The sequence below is a fragment of the Oncorhynchus clarkii genome, chromosome 32 (genome assembly GCF_045791955.1).
Source record: "Oncorhynchus clarkii lewisi isolate Uvic-CL-2024 chromosome 32, UVic_Ocla_1.0, whole genome shotgun sequence".
Classification (NCBI taxonomy): Eukaryota; Metazoa; Chordata; class Actinopteri; order Salmoniformes; family Salmonidae; genus Oncorhynchus; species Oncorhynchus clarkii.
This window is the reverse complement of record NC_092178.1, coordinates 3,055,754-3,076,735: the sequence shown is the minus strand read 5'-3', so window position 1 is coordinate 3,076,735 and position 20,982 is coordinate 3,055,754. Positions and strand designations below refer to the sequence as shown.

Sequence of the window (20,982 nt, the reverse complement as noted above, 5' to 3'; positions counted from 1 at the left end):
CCAGTTCAATGTAACAGTGACAGGTTTAGGTTACTGTCATTCATATTCACCCAGTTCAATGTAACAGTGACAGGTTTAGGTTACTGTCATTCATATTCACCCTGTTCAATGTAACAGTGACAGGTTTAGGTTACTGTCATTCATATTCACCCTGTCCAATGTAACATCGATAGGTTCAGGCTACTACATGATACTCTAGTTGTCCCTGTACCCATCAGGTTGTTACAACCAAGACTATGAATGAAATTGTGCAACGTAGGTGCAACGTAGGTGCAACGTAGGTGCAACGTAGGTGCAACGTAGGTGCAACGTAGGTTGAGAGAAAGTTTGGAGTTGACAGTGACACATTCAATACATTCAATACCGCCTTGCACACTCTTGCCTGTATCTAGCTGGGTGTGGGTGTAATCATAAGTCCAAGAGTTGCAAACAAGCGTTTCTATTTGACAAGTTCAGTTGTTGTTGTTTATCCCCGTTTTGTTCTGTTTGCTTCTGTTTAAGAAACGTTTTTCAACAGATTCGGCAGAATGAATACACCCCTGATCACTCGTAAACACATTTCACAGTTTCAAAGCAGCCACGTTGTATTCCTTCTGGAATCTACGTTATGCACTTTCCTCCTTTCACCTCCCTCACCTGTGGACTTCAATGCACAACACATCAGCTGTATATGACCAAGCAAAAAAATATTTTCCAAGCCACACCGCTACACAGCCTATATCGTTGTCATCATATAAAGTAACGTCCTAGTCCACATACAGTTGAGGTCGGAAGTTTACATACACTTAGGTTGGAGTCATTAAAACAAATTTTTCAACCACTCCACAAATGGACAATGACTCCAAACATACTTCCAAAGTTGTGGCAAAATGGCTTAAGGACAACAAAGTCAAGGAATTGGAGTGGCCATCACAAAGCCCTGACGTCAATCCTATAGAAATTGTGTGGGCAGAACTGAAAAAGTGTGTGCGAGCAAGGAGGCCTACAAACCTGACTCAGTTACACCAGCTCTGTCAGGAGGAATGGGCCAAAATTAACCCAACTTATTGTGGGAAGGTTGTTAAAGGCTACCCGAAATATTTGACCCAGGTTAAACAATTTAAAGGCAATGCTACCAAATACTAATATAGTGTATGTAAACTTCTGACCCACTGGGAATGTGATGAAAGAAATAAAAGCTGAAATAAAATATTCTCTCTACTATTATTCTGACATTTCTCATTCTTAAAATAAAGTGGTGATCCTTACTGAACTAAAACAGGGAATTGTTACAAGGATTACATTTCAGGAATTGTGAAAAACTGAGTTTAAATATTTTTGGCTAAGGTGTATGTTAACATTCATGCTACAGTCATGCAGTGTACAGTCAGTACGCAGTTTCACACTTACTCTTGCAGTAATAAATGACTAAAATCAAAAACTTCCCTCTGTTTGAGCAGGGCTAAAGTAGCCTAAAATATGAAATCTCTCTCTTTCTTGCTTCTTCTTAGTTTTGAAAGAAATTAATTTGTTCAAAACTGTTCAACTATTGTTTTTCTCTCTATTTGAGTCAACTACTCACCACATTTTATGCACTGCAGTGCTGCTAGCTGTAGCTTATGCTTTCATTACTATATTCATTCTCTGATCCTTTGATTGGGTGGACAACATGTCAGTTCATGTTGCAAGAGCTCTGATAGGTTGGAGGACATCCTCCGGAAGTTGTCATAATTACACCATGGTGTAATAGCACCTATAGAGTTCTGTTGAGGCTACTGTAGACCTGCATTGCAAATCAGTTATTTGGTGATATGTGAATATATTTAGTTTTATCCAAAAAGGATAACGTACGTGTATGTGCCTGTGTGAAAAAGAGAACAGGGAAAATCACACTTTCACACATTAGCTAGGTGGGAAACGTTGTGGAGAGATGCCTCTCTCTCTCTCTGTCTCTATCTCTGTCTCTGTCTTTATCTCTGTCTCTATCTCTGTCTCTGTCTCTCCCTCTTTCTCCCTCTCTCTTTCTCTGTCTCTCTCTCTCTCTAACGTGCCATTTTCCTGTTTTGCTTTTCTCTCTTTATTCCTGTGTGCTCAGGAGACCCGCATAAGTTAAAGAAAATATCAACGTTGCTCCAGCCCACTGTTCTTAGGATACCCCCAAGACAATATGTAGTCAATGTGAAGCCTAATCAGAACCCTTATGCTATATTATGCTAAACCGTGAGAAGTATAGAGTATATAAATGATGATTACCACCTCAGGTTGTAAATTGTGTGCTCTAAAGGTCAGCATTATTCATAAAGGAATATATTATTAGTATATTATACCAGCTATTTGTGGATGATTTAATGTTGCGGTAATTGAGGATGATGAAGCAGTTTTGGCCGGGTTGCTAGCGTGGAAGAGAGAGAGAGTCTGAGACAGAGAGAGAGAGAATCAGCGAGAGAGAGAGAGAGAGAGAGAGAGAGAGAGAGTGCGAGAGAGAGACAGAGAGAGAGAGACACAGAGAGAGAGAGACACAGAGAGAGAGAGAGAGAGAGAGAGACACAGAGAGACACAGAGAGAGAGAGAAACAGAGAGAGAGAAACATAGAGAGAGTCTGTCTCTATCTGTCTCTACCGTGCTACCTCTGTATCTGTCCCTGCCTCTACTTCTGTCTGTCTCTACTTCTGTCTCTCTCTACCTCTGTCTCTACATCTATCCGCCTCTGTCTCTACCTCTGTCTGTCTCTGTCTCTACTTCTGTCTGTCTCTACCTCTGTCTGTCTCTATCTGTCTATCTGTCTATCTGTCTCTGTCTCTACCGTGCTACCTCTGCCTCTGTCTCTCTGTCTCCTCTCTGTCTATCCTCCCCACATCCCTCCCAGTGTCTGTCATTCCAAGCAGTCCTGTGTTCCCTCCATCCATCACTCTCTCCCTCCTTCCCTTCCTCCTTCTCTCCATCATCTTCTCCCAGCTCTACAGGTGGCAGCAGGTAGCAGCCTTCTAATGAACCCACAGTTTGTTTCCTGTGTTATAGTTCAGCTGGCTGGATGGGTGGATGGATGAGTGGATGGATGGATGAGTGGGTGGATGGATGAGTGGGTGGATGGATGGTGGACGGACGGACAAGTGAATGGATGGATGGATGAGTGGATGGATGGATGATGGGATGGATGAGTGGATGGATGGATGAGTGGATGGGTGGGTGGGTAAATGGGTGGATGGTTTGATATTTTGATTGATGAGTGGATGGGTGGATGGATGAATGAATCTGTGGGTGGTTTGGGGGAAGAATGTTGGTTTGGGGGAAGAATGGGTGGATAAATTGGGGGAAGAATGTGTGGGTGGTTTGGGGGCAGAATGGGTGGGTGATTTGGGGGAAGAATGGGTGGGTGGTTTGGGGGAAGAATGGGTGTGTGGTTTGGGGAAAGAATGTGTGGGTGGTTTGGGGAAAGAATGTGTGGGTAGAGGAAGTGATAGTAACACAGAAATACAACTTGAACACAGATGCACTTGCTACTGTCGTGTCTTTGGCTATGCCGGATTAAGTGATATGACATGCTATTCTATAAAATAAATGTAATTAACTAGAGAGTCGGGGCACCACGAAATAATGCTTATAGAGCTGTTATCTTCCGAATAAACTCTTAAAGACCTAGTAATATTTTACATCAATAGCAGTCAATATTAATAGTCATCTTAATTCAGTCTCATCTGAACATCGTATAATTTTTGGTTATCTTCACGAACCCTGGTCAACAAGTTGAATCAGCAATACAAAATTGGGTTAAATTATTTATTTACTAAATACCTAACTAATCACACAGAATTACATCTACACAGAATGAAACATACCTTGATTACAAATGACATCATAAAGGAAACAGTCCCTAGCGGACGGAGCAGATATGACAGCTGGTTACACAAAGAAAAGGGGGCTGGGTTTGAGTGAAAGAGCGGGAAGACTGAGGAACAAAGGGAGAAGCGGTGTCTCTATCGGGCCGTAGGCAGCTACTCTATTGTAAATACAGAATCTTATGCATTCTAAATCACCTCTCCCATTTGGAAAAGGAAAATGCAATAAATATTTACTCTGAGCTGCGCTTCGGTAGGTTGGTGGTAGATGGATGGCCGTGTTGCCCAACAGAGTCCTTTGTCCTTTGAAGAGTGTCTCTGGTGGTGAACGGGAAACATTGTAGTGTCGTCGTTGGGTGGTAGACGGGATACTCTGTCTGTCCTCACCTAGCCCACGTTTACAGCGGACGCTGCTAACTAAAGGGCTAGGAGGTATCACTTCTGTAGCGAATACGAGTTCAAAGTCCATACCATTCGCAACCAAAGCTCACGCTGTGGTTGGCTTCGTTCTGTAGTTATTATCTGAATCCTTCTGACATCGGACCGTCGTCCTCACGTCCTTGGAACAGAAGGTTACATTTTTGTCAAGGCTTTATATAGTGGAGGAAGAAGGGTGTGTTTCATAGTTTATAGCCAATGTCCCTTCATAGGGGTGGGCCACTGATTGAGCAGAGCCCTAACCTTATGAAAACCCAAATCTCTCATTTTGAAGCTAAAATTACATTTAATCTTTTCACCAATAATTGTATATTTAAACATTTGAATTGCACAACAATTCCATGTGAATCTGATAACTATAATGTGTAGACAATCCCAGATACAGTTTATGTGGGTCCTGTCATCAGTCATAATGTCTCAGATAACAACCGAACTGACATCGTATTCGTTAAGTAGCAACGCATATTTTCAACTGGTTCTATTACCGAAATATGGTTCCTTTCCCTCCACTTGTTTGATGTTCCCAGACTCTCTGTTTAACAAAGGCTATTCAAGAGTCCCTCTGTAGAGTCAAGAGAGAGAGGGAAGGGAGAAAGGTATTTATGTGTGTGGGGGGGGGGGGGGGGGGGTTCATAAACCCACAGGCCAACGTCATGACACTACATAACAGCATGTTATACACCATATTCAATGTTCGAGATATGGAAATGTGTCTGCATGTGTACAGTATGTACTCTATGTTCAAGTGTGTGTGTGTGTGTGCTCCTGCTTGTAAACACACACACACACACACACACATCAGCTCTTCTTAATGCGCTACTAATTTGACCCCTTCCCCTCTTCCTCCCTCTGTCCTCTAGTTGTTAACTGCACAGAGCCAGGTCATGTGGAGGACAGCGTCAGACAGGTGATGTCTGAAGGACCTGGTCGTTACAGCTTCCAGACCGCCGTGTCCTACCAATGTAACCCTGGTTACTACCTACTGGGAACCAGCACTCTGTCCTGCCAGGGAGACGGCACCTGGGATAGAACACTGCCCAAGTGTCTGTGTGAGTACCAGACACACACACCATGTGATTTTAACACACACACACACACACACACACCATGTGATTTTAACACACACACACCATGGGATATCAAAGCCTCTACTGACTCCCCATCCCGCATGCGGGGAGCATAATCATTGCCTGAAACTAATTAGCATAACGCAACGGACATAAATATCCCTAGAAAATCTTCCTATTCATGAAAATCACAAATGAAATATATTGAGACACAGCTTAGCCTTTTGTTAATCACCCTGTCATCTCAGATTTTCAAAATATGCTTTACAGCCAAAGCAAGACAAGCATTTGTGTAAGTTTATCGATAGCCTAGCATAGCATTTTGTCCAGCTAGCACCAGGTAACTTGGTCACGGAAATCAGAAAAGCAATCAAATTAAATCGTCTACCTTTGATGAGCTTCGGATGTTTTCACTCACGAGACTCCCAGGTAGATAGCCAAAGTTCATTTTTTCCCAAAATATTATTTTTGTGGGTGAAATAGCTCCGTTTGTTCTTCACGTTTGGCTGAGAAATCGCCCGGAAATTGCAGTCACGAAAACGGCGAAAAATATTCCAAATTAGCTCCATAATATCGACAGAAACATGGCAAACGTTGTTTATAATCAATCCTCAAGGTGTTTTTCTAATATCTATTCTATAATATATCCGTTGGGACAATTCGTTTTTCAGTAGGACCGATTGTAGTAATGGCTACCTCTGTATTTTACGCGAGAGTCACCCTGGGAGTCATCAGGTGACCACTTACGTAATGTAGCCGCCTACGGCTATTCTTCAACAGAAATGCATAAAACTACGTCACAATGCTGTAGACATCTTGGGGAATACGTAGAAAACATAAGCTTGTTGATAGGACATTCACAGCTCAATAGGGACTCATTGGAACGCAATTATATGCATATTCTAGAATCTTGTCCTGTCAAAATATCCTGTTTAAAACGTGAACGTTTTTTTTCCAAAAATGAAAATACTGCCCCTAGAGTCGCAACAGGTTCTCACACACACACACCATGTGATTTTAACACACACACACCATGTGACTTTAACACACACACACACACACACACACACACCATGTGATTTTAACACACACACACACACACACACACCATGTGATATTAACACACACACACCATGTGATATTAACACACACACACACACACACCATGTGATTTTAACACACACACCATGTGATTTTAACACACACACACACACACCATGTGATTTTAACACACACACACACACACACCATGTGATTTTAACACACACACACCATGTGATTTTAACACACACACACCATGTGATTTTAACACACACACACCATGTGATTTTAAGACACACACACACCATGTGATTTTAACTCACACCCACCATGTGATTTTAACACACACACACACACACCATGTGATTTTAACTCACACACACCATGTGATTTTAACACACACACACCATGTGACTTTAACACACACACACACACACACACACACACACCATGTGATTTTAACACACACACACACACACACCCACCATGTGATTTTAACTCACACCCACCATGTGATTTTAACTCACACCCACCATGTGATTTTAACACACACCCACCATGTGATTTTAACACACACCCACCATGTGATTTTAACACACACCCACCATGTGATTTTAACACACACCCACCATGTGATATTAACACACACCCACCATGTGATTCTAGCACCCACCATGGGATTTTAACACACACCCACCATGTGATTCTAGCACCCACCATGTGATTTTAACTCACACCCACCATGTGATTTTAACTCACACCCACCATGTGATTTTAACTCACACCCACCATGTGATTTTAACACACACCCACCATGTGATTTTAACTCACACCCACCATGTGATATTAACTCACACCCACCATGTGATTTTAACTCACACCCACCATGGGATTCTAGCACCAGTATGTGATATTAACTCACACCCACCATGTGATATTAACTCACACCCACCATGGGATTCTAGCACCAGTATGTGATATTAACTCACACCCACCATGTGATTCTAGCACCAGTATGTGATATTAACACACACCCACCATGGGATATTAACTCACACCCACCATGTGATATTAACACACACCCACCATGTGATATTAACTCACACCCACCATGTGATTTTAACTCACACCCACCATGTGATTTTAACACACACCCACCATGTGATTTTAACTCACACCCACCATGTGATTTTAACTCACACCCACCATGTGATTTTAACTCACACCCACCATGTGATTTTAACTCACACCCACCATGTGATTCTAGCACCCACCATGTGATTCTAGCACCCACCATGTGATTCTAGCACCAGTATGTGATTTTAACTCACACCCACCATGTGATTCTAGCACCCACCATGTGATTTTAACTCACACCCACCATGTGATTCTAGCACCCACCATGTGATATTAACTCACACCCACCATGTGATTCTAGCACCAGTATGTGATATTAACTCACACCCACCATGTGATTTTAACTCACACCCACCATGTGATTTTAACACCCACCATGTGATTTTAACTCACACCCACCATGTGATTTTAACTCACACCCACCATGTGATTTTAACTCACACCCACCATGTGATATTAACTCACACCCACCATGTGATATTAACTCACACCCACCATGTGATTCTAGCACCAGTATGTGATATTAACTCACACCCACCATGTGATTCTAGCACCAGTATGTGATTTTAACTCACACCCACCATGTGATTTTAACTCACACCCACCATGTGATTTTAACTCACACCCACCATGTGATATTAACTCACACCCACCATGTGATTTTAACTCACACCCACCATGTGATATTAACTCACACCCACCATGTGATTTTAACTCACACCCACCATGTGATTTTAACTCACACCCACCATGTGATTTTAACACACACCCACCATGGGATTCTAGCACCCACCATGTGATATTAACTCACACCCACCATGTGATTCTAGCACCCACCATGTGATTTTAACTCACACCCACCATGTGATTTTAACTCACACCCACCATGTGATTTTAACTCACACCCACCATGTGATATTAACTCACACCCACCATGTGATTTTAACTCACACCCACCATGTGATTTTAACTCACACCCACCATGGGATTCTAGCACCAGTATGTGATATTAACTCACACCCACCATGTGATTCTAGCACCAGTATGTGATATTAACTCACACCCACCATGTGATTTTAACTCACACCCACCATGTGATTCTAGCACCCACCATGTGATTTTAACTCACACCCACCATGTGATTCTAGCACACACCATGTGATATTAACTCACACCCACCATGTGATATTAACTCACACCCACCATGTGATATTAACTCACACCCACCATGTGATTCTAGCACCAGTATGTGATATTAACTCACACCCACCATGTGATATTAACTCACACCCACCATGTGATATTAACTCACACCCACCATGTGATTTTAACTCAAACCCACCATGTGATTCTAGCACCAGTATGTGATATTAACTCACACCCACCATGTGATATTAACTCACACCCACCATGTGATATTAACTCACACCCACCATGTGATATTAACTCACACCCACCATGTGATTTTAACTCACACCCACCATGTGATTCTAGCACCCACCATGTGATTCTAGCACCCACCATGTGATTCTAGCACCAGTATGTGATATTAACTCACACCCACCATGGGATTCTAGCACCAGTATGTGATATTAACTCACACCCACCATGTGATATTAACTCACACCCACCATGTGATATTAACTCACACCCACCATGTGATATTAACACACACCCACCATGTGATTCTAGCACCAGTATGTGATATTAACTCACACCCACCATGTGATATTAACTCACACCCACCATGTGATATTAACTCACACCCACCATGTGATTCTAACTCACACCCACCATGTGATTCTAACTCACACCCACCATGTGATTCTAGCACCAGTATGTGATTCTAACTCACACCCACCATGTGATTCTAGCACCAGTATGTGATTTTAACTCACACCCACCATGTGATTCTAGCACCAGTATGTTCCCCACCTGTAAGGGCTGCACAGACACTGTTTGATTTTCTTTCCCAGAAGGCCTTACTTCAGGAGAACTGTAGGAAGAGGGTTCTGGTAATTACATACAGGTCAACCAGGTGTATTTATTGGGCCTGTTCAGGAAGTACAGGTCAACCAGGTGTATTTACTGGGCCTGTTCAGGAAGTACAGGTCAACCAGGTATATTTACTGGGCCTGTTCAGGAAGTACAGGTCAACCAGGTGTATTTACTGGGCCTGTTCAGGAAGTACAGGTCAACCAGGTGTATTTACTGGGCCTGTTCAGGAAGTACAGGTCAACCAGGTATATTTACTAGGCCTGTTCAGGAAGTACAGGTCAACCAGGTATATTTACTGGGCTTGTTCAGGAAGTAGAGGCCAACCAGTTATATTTACTAGGCCTGTTCAGGAAGTAAAGGTCAACCAGGTATATTTACTGGGCTAGTTCAGGAAGTACAGGTCAACCAGGTATATTTACTAGGCCTGTTCAGGAAGTACAGGTCAACCAGGTATATTTACTGGGCTTGTTCAGGAAGTACAGGCCAACCAGGTATATTTACTAGGCCTGTTCAGGAAGTACAGGTCAACCAGGTATATTTACTGGGCTTGTTCAGGAAGTAAAGGTCAACCAGGTATATTTACTGGGCTTGTTCAGGAAGTAAAGGTCAACCAGGTATATTTACTGGGCTAGTTCAGGAAGTACAGGTCAACCAGGTATATTTACTAGGCCTGTTCAGGAAGTACAGGTCAACCAGGTATATTTACTAGGCCTGTTCAGGAAGTACAGGTCAACCTGGTATATTTACTAGGCCTGTTCAGGAAGTACAGGTCAACCAGGTGTATTTACTGGGCCTGTTCAGGAAGTACAGGCCATCCAGGTATATTTACTGGGCCTGTTCAGGAAGTACAGGTCAACCAGGTATATTTAATAGGCTTGTTCAGGAAGTACAGGTCAACCAGGTATATTTACTGGGCCTGTTCAGGAAGTACAGGTCAACCAGGTATATTTACTAGGCCTGTTCAGGAAGTACAGGTCAACCAGGTATATTTACTGGGCTTGTTCAGGAAGTAGAGGCCAACCAGGTATATTTACTAGGCCTGTTCAGGAAGTAAAGGTCAACCAGGTATATTTACTGGGCTAGTTCAGGAAGTACAGGTCAACCAGGTATATTTACTAGGCCTGTTCAGGAAGTACAGGTCAACCAGGTATATTTACTGGGCTTGTTCAGGAAGTACAGGCCAACCAGGTATATTTACTAGGCCTGTTCAGGAAGTACAGGTCAACCAGGTATATTTACTGGGCCTGTTCAGGAAGTACAGGTCAACCAGGTATATTTACTAGGCCTGTTCAGGAAGTACAGGTCAACCAGGTGTATTTACTGGGCCTGTTCAGGAAGTACAGGTCAACCAGGTATATTTACTAGGCCTGTTCAGGAAGTACAGGTCAACCAGGTATATTTACTGGGCTTGTTCAGGAAGTAGAGGCCAACCAGGTATATTTACTAGGCCTGTTCAGGAAGTAAAGGTCAACCAGGTATATTTACTGGGCTAGTTCAGGAAGTACAGGTCAACCAGGTATATTTACTAGGCCTGTTCAGGAAGTACAGGTCAACCAGGTATATTTACTGGGCTTGTTCAGGAAGTACAGGCCAACCAGGTATATTTACTAGGCCTGTTCAGGAAGTACAGGTCAACCAGGTATATTTACTGGGCTTGTTCAGGAAGTAAAGGTCAACCAGGTATATTTACTGGGCTTGTTCAGGAAGTAAAGGTCAACCAGGTATATTTACTGGGCTAGTTCAGGAAGTACAGGTCAACCAGGTATATTTACTAGGCCTGTTCAGGAAGTACAGGTCAACCAGGTATATTTACTAGGCCTGTTCAGGAAGTACAGGTCAACCAGGTATATTTACTAGGCCTGTTCAGGAAGTACAGGTCAACCAGGTGTATTTACTGGGCCTGTTCAGGAAGTACAGGCCATCCAGGTATATTTACTGGGCCTGTTCAGGAAGTACAGGTCAACCAGGTATATTTAATAGGCTTGTTCAGGAAGTACAGGTCAACCAGGTGTATTTACTGGGCCTGTTCAGGAAGTACAGGTCAACCAGGTATATTTACTAGGCCTGTTCAGGAAGTACAGGTCAACCAGGTATATTTACTGGGCTTGTTCAGGAAGTAGAGGCCAACCAGGTATATTTACTAGGCCTGTTCAGGAAGTAAAGGTCAACCAGGTATATTTACTGGGCTAGTTCAGGAAGTACAGGTCAACCAGGTATATTTACTGGGCTTGTTCAGGAAGTAAAGGTCAACCAGGTATATTTACTGGGCTTGTTCAGGAAGTAAAGGTCAACCAGGTATATTTACTGGGCTAGTTCAGGAAGTACAGGTCAACCAGGTATATTTACTAGGCCTGTTCAGGAAGTACAGGTCAACCAGGTATATTTACTAGGCCTGTTCAGGAAGTACAGGTCAACCAGGTATATTTACTAGGCCTGTTCAGGAAGTACAGGTCAACCAGGTGTATTTACTGGGCCTGTTCAGGAAGTACAGGCCATCCAGGTATATTTACTGGGCCTGTTCAGGAAGTACAGGTCAACCAGGTATATTTAATAGGCTTGTTCAGGAAGTACAGGTCAACCAGGTGTATTTACTGGGCCTGTTCAGGAAGTACAGGTCAACCAGGTATATTTACTAGGCCTGTTCAGGAAGTACAGGTCAACCAGGTATATTTACTGGGCTTGTTCAGGAAGTAGAGGCCAACCAGGTATATTTACTAGGCCTGTTCAGGAAGTAAAGGTCAACCAGGTATATTTACTGGGCTAGTTCAGGAAGTACAGGTCAACCAGGTATATTTACTAGGCCTGTTCAGGAAGTACAGGTCAACCAGGTATATTTACTGGGCTTGTTCAGGAAGTACAGGCCAACCAGGTATATTTACTAGGCCTGTTCAGGAAGTACAGGTCAACCAGGTATATTTACTGGGCTTGTTCAGGAAGTAAAGGTCAACCAGGTATATTTACTGGGCTTGTTCAGGAAGTAAAGGTCAACCAGGTATATTTACTGGGCTAGTTCAGGAAGTACAGGTCAACCAGGTATATTTACTAGGCCTGTTCAGGAAGTACAGGTCAACCAGGTATATTTACTAGGCCTGTTCAGGAAGTACAGGTCAACCAGGTATATTTACTAGGCCTGTTCAGGAAGTACAGGTCAACCAGGTGTATTTACTGGGCCTGTTCAGGAAGTACAGGCCATCCAGGTATATTTACTGGGCCTGTTCAGGAAGTACAGGTCAACCAGGTATATTTAATAGGCTTGTTCAGGAAGTACAGGTCAACCAGGTATATTTACTAGGCCTGTTCAGGAAGTACAGGTCAACCAGGTATATTTAATAGGCTTGTTCAGGAAGTACAGGTCAACCAGGTATATTTACTAGGCCTGTTCAGGAAGTACAGGTCAACCAGGTATATTTACTAGGCCTGTTCAGGAAGTACAGGTCAACCAGGTATATTTACTAGGCTTGTTCAGGAAGTACAGGTCAACCAGGTATATTTACTTGGCCAGTTCAGGAAGTACAGGTCAACCAGGTATATTTACTGGGCCTGTTCAGGAAGTACAGGCCAACCAGGTATATTTACTGGGCCTGTTCAGGAAGTACAGGTCAACCAGGTATATTTAATAGGCTTGTTCAGGAAGTATAGGTCAACCAGGTATATTTACTAGGCCTGTTCAGGAAGTACAGGTCAACCAGGTGTATTTACTGGGCCTGTTCAGGAAGTACAGGTCAACCAGGTATATTTACTAGGCCTGTTCAGGAAGTACAGGTCAACCAGGTATATTTACTAGGCCTGTTCAGGAAGTACAGGTCAACCAGGTGTATTTACTGGGCCTGTTCAGGAAGTACAGGCCAACCAGGTATATTTACTAGGCTTGTTCAGGAAGTACAGGTCAACCAGGTATATTTACTGGGCTTGTTCAGGAAGTAAAGGTCAACCAGGTATATTTACTGGGCTAGTTCAGGAAGTACAGGTCAACCAGGTATATTTACTAGGCCTGTTCAGGAAGTACAGGTCAACCAGGTATATTTACTAGGCCTGTTCAGGAAGTACAGGTTAGTACTGTTGCTATATCTCCGGTAAAATTGAACAAGTAAAATTGGTCAGGTTCTTTCTATGTTCTCTTCTGATTGGTCCATTTCTCTCTCTCCTCTCCTGTGATTGGTTAGTGGTGTTGTGCGACCGTCCCAGCATGCCCCCGTACGCCCAGATCTCCGGTGACCGTCGGACGGTGGGTTCGGTGATTCGGTTCAGCTGCATTGGACAGAGGACGGTGATCGGTAACACAACACGCACGTGTCAGCTGGGTGGACAGTGGAGCGGCTCGTTACCACACTGCTCTGGTACGGAACACACACACACCCCACTACACACACCCCACCACACCACACACACACCCCACTACACCACACCACACACACACCCCACTACACCACACCACAACCACACACACACACACACCACACACCAAACCACACACACCCCACCACATGCACCACACCAAACACACCACACCACACCACACACACACACACACACCACACACCCCACTACACCACACCACAACACACACACACACACACACACACACACACACACACCACACCACACACACCACACCACACACCACACCCCACTACACCACACCACATCACACACACCACATACACCATACCACACACCACACACACCACACACACCACACCACACACCACACACACCACATACACCACACCACACACCACACACACCACACAGTATGGGAGGCTGAAGTGTCTGGAATGGGAGCTGATTTGTGAGTAGTTACAGTAGTTCTGATAGTAATACCTGAATATAGTAGAGGATAGATCAAGTGACGATCACAGTGCTCCTCTTGGGAATCTGAGGTGTCCTCTTCATTTACGTTGACATTACAGCCCTTTTGAAGTCTGGACTTTGATCTTGTGGTAAAACACATGAATAAAACGCCTATAAAATGTCTTGGTGGAGACGTGAGCTCAGTGCAGGGTTAGTGACAGAGCTCTCTGTGGTCCTCAGAGCTGTCTATCTGAGGAGATGTGTGGTCCTCAGAGCTGTCTATATGAGGAGATGTGTGGTCCTCAGAGCTGTCTATATGAGGAGATGTGTGGTCCTCAGAGCTGTCTATATGAGGAGATGTGTGGGCCTCAGAGCTGTCTATCTGAGGAGATGTGTGGGCCTCAGAGCTGTCTATCTGAGGAGATGTGTGGGCCTCAGAGCTGTCTATCTGAGGAGATGTGTGGGCCTCAGAGCTGTCTATCTGAGGAGATGTGTGGGCCTCAGAGCTGTCTATATGAGATGTGTGGGTCTCAGAGCTGTCTATATGAGATGTGTGGGCCTCAGAGCTGTCTATATGAGATGTGTGGGCCTCAGAGCTGTCTATATGAGGAGATGTGTGGGCCTCAGAGCTGTCTAAATGAGGAGATGTGTGGGCCTCAGAGCTGTCTATATGAGATGTGTGGGCCTCAGAGCTGTCTATATGAGGAGATGTGTGGGCCTCAGAGCTGTCTATATGAGGAGATGTGTGGGCCTCAGAGCTGTCTATGTGAGGAGATGTCTCACACACAAACACACAGATACACGTGGATAAAGACACACACACACACACACACACACACACACACACACACACACACACACACACACACACACACACACACACACACACACACACAGGTTAGAAAGCATTGTTCTTTTTCATGAAGACATTCCCCCTGTCCCTTTGCCTTCCTCTCTCTCTCTCCAGTGAAATCCGGCCTGACAGTTTTATGGCATTCATATATCGTGTAGATTGCTGGCTCTCTCTTCTTGGACCATAAAACATATTTTTATACAGAATCAACCTCTTTCTGAGGTAAACACACACAACCACAAACACCTCTTTCTGAGGTAAACACACACACACCCAAACATATCTTTATGAGGTAAACAACCACAAGCATATCTTTCTGAGGTAAACACACACAACCACAAACACCTCTTTCTGAGGTAAACACACACACACACACAAACATATCTTTCTGAGGTAAACACACACAACCACAAACACCTCTTTCTGAGGTAAACACACACAACCACAAACACCTCTTTCTGAGGTAAACACACACACACACAAACACCTCTTTCTGAGGTAAACACACACACACACACACACAAATATATTTCTGAGGTAAACACACACACACACACACACACACACACACACACACACACACAAACACCTCTTTCTGAGGTAAACACACACACACACAAACATATCTTTCTGAGGTAAACACACACAACCACAAACACCTCTTTCTGAGGTAAACACACACACACACACACACAAACATATCTTTCTGAGGTAAACACACACACACAAACACCTCTTTCTGAGGTAAACACACACACACACACACACACACACACACACACACACACACACACACACACACACACACACACACAAACACCTCTTTCTGAGGTAAACACACACACACACACACACACACAAACACCTCTTTCTGAGGTAAAAACCACTAAATTCCTTTTGACTTGGGGACTGGGAAACAGGACAACACTATGAAGTATATAGAGGACATAAATGCTGTTTAATCTGGTTTAACCTTTCACTACAGAGGGCTAAATCAGGGTCACACCGAGTGTTTCTGGGTAGTCTTAAACAAATCTACTTTGAAACTAAAGTATCCACCTCACACACATGGCTATGGGCTTAAACAAAGAAGACACCTGATCAGATATAGACCACCCCCTGTACCATGTCAGACATAGACCACCTGTACCATGTCAGATATAGACCACCTGTACCATGTCAGATATACACCACCTGTATCTTGTCAGATATAGACCACCACCTGTACCATGTCAGATATAGGCCACCTGTACCATGTCAGATAAAGGCCACCACCTGTACCATGTCAGATATAGACCACCTGTACCATGTCAGATATAGACCACCACCTGTACCATGTCAGATATAGACCACCACCTACCTGTACCATGTCAGATATAGACCACCTGTACCATGTCAGATATAGATCACCTGTACCATGTCAGATATAGACCACCTTTACCATGTCAGATATAGACCACCTGTACCATGTCAGATATAGACCACCTGTACCATGTCAGATATAGACCACCTGTACCACGTCAGATATAGACCACCACCTGTACCATGTCAGATATAGACCACCTGTACCATGTCAGATATAGACCACCTGTACCATGTCAGATATAGACTACCTTTACCATGTCAGATATAGACCACCTGTACCATGTCAGATATAGACCACCTTTACCATGTCAGATATAGACCACCACCTGTACCATGTCAGATATAGACCACCTGTACCATGTCAGATATAGACCACCTGTACCATGTCAGATATAGACCACCTTTACCATGTCAGATATAGACCACCTGTACCATGTCAGATATAGACCACCTGTACCATGTCAGATATAGACCACGACCTGTACCATGTCAGATATAGACCACCACCTGTACCATGTCAGATATAGACCACCTGTACCATGTCAGATATAGACCACCACCTGTACCATGTCAGATATAGACCACCTGTACCATGTCAGATATAGACCACCTCTACCATGTCAGATATAGACCACCTTTACCATGTCAGATATAGACCACCACCTGTACCATGTCAGATATAGACCACCTGTACCATGTCAGATATAGACCACCTTTACCATGTCAGATATAGACCACCTGTACCATGTCAGATATAGACCACCTGTACCATGTCAGATATAGACCACGACCTGTACCATGTCAGATATAGACCACCACCTGTACCATGTCAGATATAGACCACCTGTACCATGTCAGATATAGACCACCACCTGTACCATGTCAGATATAGACCACCTGTACCATGTCAGATATAGACCACCTCTACCATGTCAGATATAGACCACCTGTACCACGTCAGATATAGACCACCACCTGTACCATGTCAGATATAGACCACCTGTACCATGTCAGATATAGACCACCTGTACCATGTCAGATATAGACTACCTTTACCATGTCAGATATAGACCACCTGTACCATGTCAGATATAGACCACCTTTACCATGTCAGATATAGACCACCACCTGTACCATGTCAGATATAGACCACCTTTACCATGTCAGATATAGACCACCACCTGTACCATGTCAGATATAGACCACCCCCTGTACCATGTCAGATATAGACCACCTGTACCATGTCAGATATAGACCACCACCTGTACCATGTCAGATATAGACCACCACCTGTACCATGTCAGATATAGACCACCACCTGTACCATGTCAGATATAGACCACCACCTGTACCATGTCAGATATAGACCACCACCTGTACCATGTCAGATATAGACCACCACCTGTACCATGTCAGATATAGGGTTGAAATGTATTACATTTTGAGTTTGCATCCCAATATTACACTTTATATATACATCACAGAACATGAAAATATAACAACAACCCTGTTTGACGTAGAAACACCAGATTTTCAGCTGCTTTTTTTCCCTTCTAAATAACGTTTATTATTATGAAATGATGAAACATTTCAATAGTAACAGTCCACCCATGTGGCCACTAGGTCATGTGACTGAAAAGGAAATGTCTACAAACAGTCAGGGATCTGTTACATTAAGGTTCTGAGGTCAGAAGGACGAACCAGGAGAGCGAGAGAGAAATTATTTGAAAATGTCAATTATAACCAAATGACGTCATGAGACTCTTCCGGGCGCCATTTCTTTATTTTATGACCTTTTTTCAAGACGATTATGCTTAATCTTCTTTAAAAGCATTTTCTATATTTATTTATATATATATTGTAGTGACAGTAACTGACAGATTGCTGGATCGAATCCCCGAGCTGACATGGTCAAACTCTGTCGTTCTGCCCCTGAACAAAGCAGTTAACCCTTCAAGAATTTGTTCTTAATGTTCTTAACTGACTTGCTTAGTTAAATACAGGTTTAATTAAAAGCTATATATATATATGTGTTTTCTCTCTTTCCGCCCCTCTTTCTCCAGGAGAGTCGTCTGGTCTGTGTGGGGATCCAGGTATCCCAGGCCACGGTATCAGACTCGGAGAAGACTTCTCAGTGGGCAGTGTGGTGGGGTTCAGTTGTGAACAGGGATATGTCCTACGAGGTTCCTCAGAGAGAACATGCCAACCTAACAGCACCTGGGTGGGCACACAGCCAGAGTGCCATGGTAGGATGCAGGACACACACATATTTACAAGCAGAACACACACACGATCTGAACTAGAACACAACACACACACACACACATTCTGAACATAAACACAACATATGCGCACACACACACACACATTCTGAAGAAGAATACAACACACACAGTGCTAAACCACAGTAGTGTCTCTCAACCATATGCCTGCCTGCCTGCCTGCCTGCCTGACTGCCTGCCTGCCTGCCTGACTGCCTGCCTGACTGTCTGCCTGACTGCCTGCCTGACTGTCTGCCTGACTGCCTGCCTGCTTGCCTGTCTCTCTGCCTCTCTGTCTGTCTCTCTGTCTGTCTCTCTGTCTGTCTCTCTGCCTGTCTGCCTGTCTGTCTGTCTGTCTGTCTGTCTGTCTGTCTGTCTGTCTGTCTGTCTGTATGTCTCTCTGCCTGTCTCTCTGTCTCTCTGTCTGTCTGCCTGCCTGCCTGTCTCTCTGCCACCTTAACACATAGAAATCCACTAGTGGTTAGCCTCTTTAATAACATCACACTCTGTTACCACTCAGTTTCCTGTCTCTCTGACCAATAAAATGTAGCAATGGGATCCAATCCATTTCAATTTCTTCTCAATTCTGTCTATCCGGAAGGGTTGAGATAAATGCCCTTGCTATTTCTTCTCAATTTAGCAGAGACAGAGGAGGGGGGAGAGAGACAGAGGAGGGGGGAGAGAGACAGAGGAGGGGCGGAGAGAGACAGAGGAGGGGCGGAGAGAGACAGAGGGGCGGAGAGAGACAGAGGAGGGGCGGAGAGAGACAGAGGAGGGGCGGAGAGAGACAGAGGAGGGGCGGAGAGAGACAGAGGGGCGGAGAGAGACAGAGGAGGGGCGAGAGAGACAGAGGAGGAGGGGAGCAAGACAGAGGAGGGGGAGAGAGACAGAGGAGGGGCGGAGAGAGACAGAGGAGGGGGGAGAGAGACAGAGGAGGGAGAGAGAGACAGAGGAGGGGGGAGAGAGACAGAGGAGGGGGGAGAGAGACAGAGGAGGGGCGGAGAGAGACAGAGGAGGGGCGGAGAGAGACAGAGGAGGGGGGAGAGAGACAGAAGAGGGGCGGAGAGAGACAGAGGAGGGGCGGAGAGAGACAGAAGAGGGGGAGAGAGAGACAGAGGAGGGGGGGAGAGAGACAGAGGAGAGGGGAGAGAGACAGAGGAGGGGCGAGAGAGACAGAGGAGGGGGAGATATTGCCAAACAGATGGCCATACAGACAGTGCTACATACAGATTGTCATATAGATTGTCAAACAGACTGTCTAACAGAATTTCATACAGACTATCATACAGATTGTCATACAGACTGTCATACAGACTGTCAGACAGTGCTACATACAGACTGTCATACAGACTGTCATACAGATTGTCATACAGACTGTCATACAGATTGTCAAACACACTGTCAAACAGACTGTCATACAGACTATCATAGAGATTCTCAAACACACTGTCAAACAGATTGTCATACAGACTATCATACAGATTCTCAAACAGAATGTCATACATACAGTGCTACATACAGACTGTCATACAGATTGTTAAACAGACTGTAAAACAGACTATCATACAGATTGTCATACAGACTATCACACAGATTGTCATACAGACTGTCATACAGATTGTCATACAGACAGTGCTATATACAGATTGTCATACAGATTGTCATACAGATTGTGATACAGACTGTCATACAGATTGTCATACAGACAGTCATACAGATTGTCATACAGACAGTACTACATACAAAATGTTTATACAGACTGTCATACCGACTGTCATACAGATTGTCGTACAGACTGTCGTACAGACTGTCATACAGACTGTCATACCAATTGTAATACAGATTTTCATACAGACTGTCATACAGACTGTCATACAGACCTTCATAGAGATTGTCAGACAGTGCTACATACAGACTGTCATACAGACCTTCATACAGATTGTTGTACAGATTGTCATACAGACTGTCATACAGATTGTCATACAGACTGGCATACAGACCTTCATACAGATTGTCATACAGACTGTCATACAGACCTTCATACAGATTGTCATACAGACTGTCATACAGACTGTCATGCAGACTGTCATACAGATTGTCATACAGACTGTGATACAGATTGTCATACAGACTGTCATACAGACTGTCATACAGATTGTTGTACAGATTGTCATACAGACTGTCATACAGACCTTCATACAGATTGTCATGCAGAC

At 44.0% G+C, this 20,982-nt stretch overlaps 1 protein-coding gene across 1 annotated transcript in view; it reads left to right on the top strand.

The window, feature by feature from the left end:
- The window catches only part of LOC139391626 (CUB and Sushi multiple domains 2), a 772,990-nt gene that overhangs the window by 708,861 nt on the left and 43,147 nt on the right, over positions 1-20,982 (top strand). Inside the window, exons 56-58 of the mRNA XM_071139005.1 lie at positions 5,114-5,302; positions 13,660-13,833; positions 18,569-18,751. Of these exons, the coding sequence (XP_070995106.1) occupies positions 5,114-5,302; positions 13,660-13,833; positions 18,569-18,751 (546 nt within the window). The remainder of the gene's footprint in view (positions 1-5,113; positions 5,303-13,659; positions 13,834-18,568; positions 18,752-20,982) is intronic.